At 35.7% G+C, this 5,436-nt stretch overlaps 1 protein-coding gene across 1 annotated transcript; it reads right to left on the bottom strand.

The window, feature by feature from the left end:
• Positions 1-1,792: 1,792 nt before the first annotated feature.
• On the bottom strand, positions 1,793-2,985 carry LOC118754918. The gene is made up of 3 exons (XM_036489786.1): positions 2,775-2,985; positions 2,017-2,713; positions 1,793-1,953 (listed from the first exon to the last, which is right to left on the bottom strand). Exons 1-3 carry the CDS (start codon positions 2,937-2,939, stop codon positions 1,793-1,795), a joined length of 1,023 nt encoding a protein of 340 aa, XP_036345679.1. The 5' UTR covers positions 2,940-2,985.
• Between the last annotated feature and the right edge of the window lie 2,451 nt (positions 2,986-5,436).

A 5,436-nucleotide genomic window follows, 5' to 3' on the forward strand; every position in this document is an offset into this window, starting at 1 on the left:
ACAGCATATTCAAGTTTCGATCGTACGAGAGAATTATATAGTAATTTCAGGGTATACGGATCTGAGAAATCAGAACTAAACCGGCGAATGAAAGCAAGCATAGAATAAGATTTTGCTATAGTGTAGCTTATGTGGCTTTGAAACAGAAATTTTGAATCAAAAACCAAACCCAGATCAAAGACTTCCTCTAGGTTCTTTAAACGGTAATTACCTATGTGATAAGAGGTAGAAATAAGAGAACGGGACTTAGAATAAGAGATATGAAAGCACTTATTTATTTTTAAATTAAGATCGTTTTTATTCCACCATTCAGCAACATTATTAATATCAGATTGCAGCAAATCTGCATCTAACTGACTTGTTATAGTAGCGAAAAATTTTAAGTCATCCACATACAAAAGAAATTTAGAGTGCGTAAAGCAATTGCAAATGTAATCAATAAATAAACCAAAGAGCAGGGGGCCTAATATGCTTCCCTGGGGTACTCCAGAGGAGGCGATAAACGACCTAGAGGAAAGGTTATCAACTACAACTACACACTTACGCGCCGAAAGGTAGGATTTTACCCAAGAGAGAAAAACAGAATGGAAACCGAGACTGGCTAATTTAGCAATTACGAGAGAATGAATAACTTTATCAAAAGCTGTTGAAAAGTCAGTATAGATGGTATCAACTTGAGTACGTTTATTGAAAGCAGACAGACAGAAGTCGGAAAAACAGCGAGATTTGTGACAGTGGACCTGCCCGACATAAAACCGTGCTGGTTGACTGAAATTAGCCTCTTGTTTGCGAAATATAATTTTTCTTTTATCACGAATTCAAACAATTTTGAAACAGTTGATTGACTTAGAAATTGGCCTATAGTTGGTAATGTCATTTTTGTTACCACATTTAAAAATAGGTGTTATGGATGTCACTTTCCAAGCATCAATGAATTTACCACATTCAAGGGATTTATTGAAGATTAAAAGAAGCGGGTACGCAAAAGCTAGACATCTCTTTAAAAGGCAGGAGGAAAATCCATCAACATCAGTTTGCGATTATGATTTAATATGCAGTATACCCTCTATTACATCACCAAGCGTTACGGTCAGTGCTCCAAAATTAATCGGGAAGTTAATAAGTGAGGAATTATCATTATCAGGATACGAGTCATTCTCGTAATTAGAACTAAAAAAATCAGCAAAGAGATTTGCCGCCTCTAAGGAGGAATTAGCATGAGCACCATTAAGGAAAACATTCGAGGGAATACTGGAACACGATCTCTTTGACTTGACATAACGCCAAAAAGCCTTCGGGTTCGATTTAATGTCCGACTCGAATTTACGAATATAATTGCTGTGAAGTGTTTTACTTAGAGATTTAAATTCACTGGAGTAATGTATGTATCTTAGACTGGGTCGGTCCCCATACAAAAAAAAAAAGTTGCTAATGTCCGCCCCTAAATTTAAAGATTATGTTGAGAGGGTTCTGGAAAAATTTTTTATTTTTTTTTTAACCCTCCGAAATACAGCCGAAATGGTTTTTTCGTTGTAACTTGGTTATTTGACGGCCGATTTTTAAAATTGATGTCATTATTTTTGTCTTGAGAAGCTTCACTTTTCGTTCTTATGTCTTTTTAAGCTTTGAAGTCGCGTTCGCATGATAAGGGCAGAAACAAAATTTTACCCCCCCTAAAGCATATTTTTTTCCTTACCAAACGAAAGTACTTAAAAATTCAAGAAAATGTTGCCTTCAAACTATATTACTAAAATAATCAACAAAAAAGTTATTTCACTTACAATATTTATTGCTACTTAAGCAAATTTTGGCGCGAATCAAAGCTTTTATATTGGTCTCGGCTTTCTAATTTTGCAAAAATGTGGCCCAGGCGCTTTTCATCAGTGACAGCACTTGCAGACTCACTAACAACACGCACAAACCGTTCGGTATTCTGGGAATGACAGAGGAACTCTAAAAAAAAATGATTTAAAAGTACTATAAGACCCGTGAAGTTTTTAGTTTGAAGATATTTACCTGGGATATTTATCACTTCATTTTCCGAAAATTGAAACATTGTAAGTTCACTATCTGGGTAGAACTGCACACAAGGGGGTTCCGTAATCTTAAACTGACTCCAATCGATCATGCTGACATACGACTTACTTTCAAAGTTTATTACGCCACGCTTTGGGACCTTGAACACGCGAAGCCCTGCTGGTGGATATTGACGTGCTGTTTTGATTTTTTCGTACCCATCATTACGTATCTCTGGATCAGCGTCGGTTATCATGGCTAATAATATATTTTCTGGGTGAAAATAATATGCATTATTTTCTATAGCTGAACGTATAATGGCTTGAACAGCATTTGATAGTTCGCGTATCCAGCAAATATACTTAAAAACGTGTCTACTTCCATGAATTGCTTGTGGCTGGCTCTTCACAAGAAACCAGAATGGTGCATAAACTTTCACAACAAACTCTACCATGTTTCGCAACTCCGCTGACGGGCTTTCTTTGGAAACATATACCCGAAGTAACCTGGAAGCTGTTGTAAGCCACCGAGCTGTACTGACGGGACCGGGGCTCTTACTAGCGAGATATTCATCGCATTCACCATTATTTACTGCCAAAACCATATCAAATAAATAACGCTGATCATTGCGTAATTCCCAAGAGCCAATATTTTCAGGAATAACTCCCATAGCAATAGCCTCAAAACCACTTACAACCTGATAAGGAAAATATATGTTTTTGTTTATAACATTAACTATTATAGTGTGGACAACCTACCGGGTATTTGGTGCAAGTCATAATTTCAGACCCCAACACCCCTGGCCAAACACCAGGTCCTTTCTGCTTGCCAATATAATGCGTTAACAACTTTTTTAGAGGCAACTCGTTGAAATGTAACAAACACACATTCCACTGCAAGGGCCTTTGTAAATAACGTTCCATTTGTGCATTTACTCCAATTTTATATCCAGTATTGACAGCTGTACCATCACAGATACTTTTAAACTTTGTGTGACTTCTTCACTTGCTTCATTGTCTTCACTTGAGCTAGGCACATAACCAATCGAACTTGCAGCGGTTTCAGTGTGATTTTCAACATTACATTCTAGCGAGCAATTGTCAGTTCTAGTATGATCAAGCCCACTATCTAATGACAAAAGCCTTGGCCCGCATTGATCATAAAGAAAGTCATTTACCGCGGTTGGAACTCTACTTGCACTAGGGCAATCACATTGTCGATTTAAGTCCATAATGCACTTACACTTTGAAATTAACAATATTTTATTCCATTCCTGATCATTATATTCATAAGGATGTTTTTTTACATTGTAATAACTTTGAAGGAGGCTTTCAATGTTTCTCCGGAGTGTAGTTCTTGTAACTATAGGGATGTTTGCCTGCTGCCACAACTTTGAAATTGTGTTCATAACTATTGGCAAATATTCATTGAGACTTCGATTTTTTGGAACACTTGCAGAGCCGTAATATTTAAGGAACAAAAAATATTCAATAACACCACGTTTCGTAGGTAACATTTTAATATCAATATCGCGCTTAACGAAAGCCATTTTTAAATTGCACACACTGTTAAGTCACTTTTTAATTTTATTTCACCAGCACAATTTATGGTATTAATTATAAATTATTATTATCAATACGAAACAACAGGTTTGACTCACTTATTTACTTTGACTTCCACAATTTATAAAATTTATTGGCATGATTAAATTACAAGAGGTTAGCTCGCTATTGACAGCGTCAGTTTTGCACTCCCCGGGTTGCTGATGCGACGAAAACAAAGAGTATGAATTTGGGAAAAATCGTAGCAAAAATGTACCTAAATTGGTACGAAAGCAGTGAGATTAAATTTCCAACTAAGAAAACTGTTGGAGGAATTTGTGGGGGCGAATTTTGTTAGCTGACCTAACCATGGGTAAACGACTTCATAGCTTAAAAGGAAATGTGATGACATGTTAATTTTAAAAATCGGCCGTCAAATACCCAACTTTCAACGAAAAAACCTTTTCGGCTGTATTTCGAAGGGTTAAAAAAAAAATAAAATAAAAATTTCGAAATCCTCTCAACATAATCCTTAAATTTAGGTTAGTCTGTTGCATAAAAAAAATCAATTTTTGTTGTACTGTGTTATTATACTTACATCTGAAACTCGTGTTGACCTGTGATATTAAAAGTGCTATAACTCCTTTGTTTATTATTTTAGTAATATAGTTTGAAGGCAACATTTTCTTGAATTTTTAAGTACTTTCGTTTGGTAAGGAAAAAAATATACTTTAGGGGGGGTAAAATTTTGTTTCTGCCCTTATCATGCGAACGCGACTTCAAAGCTTAAAAAGACATAAGAACGAAAAGTGAAGCTTCTCAAGACAAAAATAATGACATATCAATTTTAAAAATCGGCCGTCAAATAACCAAGTTACAACGAAAAAACCATTTCAGCTGTATTTCGGAGGGTTAAAAAAAAAAAAAAAAAATTTTTCCAGAACCCTCTCAACATAATCTTTAAATTTAGGGGCGGACATTAGCAACTTTTTTTTTCGACCCAGTCTAATGTATCTATCTTTATGATGTAAGGAGCTCGACAGCTTAAATTTTTTAAAAAACCTGTTTCTCAAATTCTTGATTTTGTTTAACTCTTTCGTATACCACGGTATCTTAAAGCAGCTTTCGTTGTGTTTAAAAGTATTAAAACATTCGCCAACTTCGACTCCGACAAATAACGAGTCCCAGTCTAGCTGAGAAATTTCACTATTGATTACTTCAAAGTTGCAATTATTATAAAAAAAACTAGTAAAGTGGTTGACTTCACGAATAGCTTTAAAATGGTAAAATTCTAGCTGTAGTACCAGTGGACCATAATGTAGACCGGGGCCCGATAAGGGGTCGAAGCATTCTTGCAATGAAAAACTAATACTTTCACTTATAAGATAAGATAAGATCTAAAATTTTAGAAAGCTTATTTACAAAATAATTTATCTGAGTAAGATTAATGCTTAACAGACTGTCAACTATATATGACTTCGAAAAACTAGTAATTGCTCTGGGAAATAGGGCAAAACTTGCATCCATATACGCCCACTCAATATTACAGAGGTTGAAATCACCTAGAACACAAAAATTATCACTAGTACATTTTGACACTAAATCTAAAATATTATCCAAATGAGCTTTATAGAGTGAATCAGCATTAGAGGGAGGAACATAGGAGGCACAAATAAAAAGTTTTGAGGTACCATATACAGCAACACACAGTTGGTTCAGTAGGGAGTCTACATTTTCGAGGGGCGAAAGTGTTGAGCGGTACTTCCGTCGAACGGCAATAAGAACTCCTCCACCTCTGGAGAGTCCAGTTTTCACGGGATCTCGGTCTTTGCGATAGACATAGTAGATGTTCGGGTCGAAGAACTCGTTGTCATGGAAA

Source organism: Rhagoletis pomonella, unplaced genomic scaffold (assembly GCF_013731165.1).
Source record: "Rhagoletis pomonella isolate Grant_MI unplaced genomic scaffold, Rhpom_1.0 Rhpom_scaffold_04920, whole genome shotgun sequence".
NCBI classification, from domain to species: domain Eukaryota; kingdom Metazoa; phylum Arthropoda; class Insecta; order Diptera; family Tephritidae; genus Rhagoletis; species Rhagoletis pomonella.

Bases quoted from the DNA above. Each gene is read 5' to 3' on its own strand.
- LOC118754918 (XM_036489786.1), bottom strand. From the start codon at position 2,939: ATGGAACGTTATTTACAAAGGCCCTTGCAGTGGAATGTGTGTTTGTTA. The intron at 2,714-2,774 runs GTAGGTTGTCCA...TTTCCTTATCAG, and splicing joins TGACTTGCACCAAATACCCG to GTTGTAAGTGGTTTTGAGGC. The intron at 1,954-2,016 runs GTAAATATCTTC...ATTTTTTTTTAG, and splicing joins TGAAGTGATAAATATCCCAG to AGTTCCTCTGTCATTCCCAG.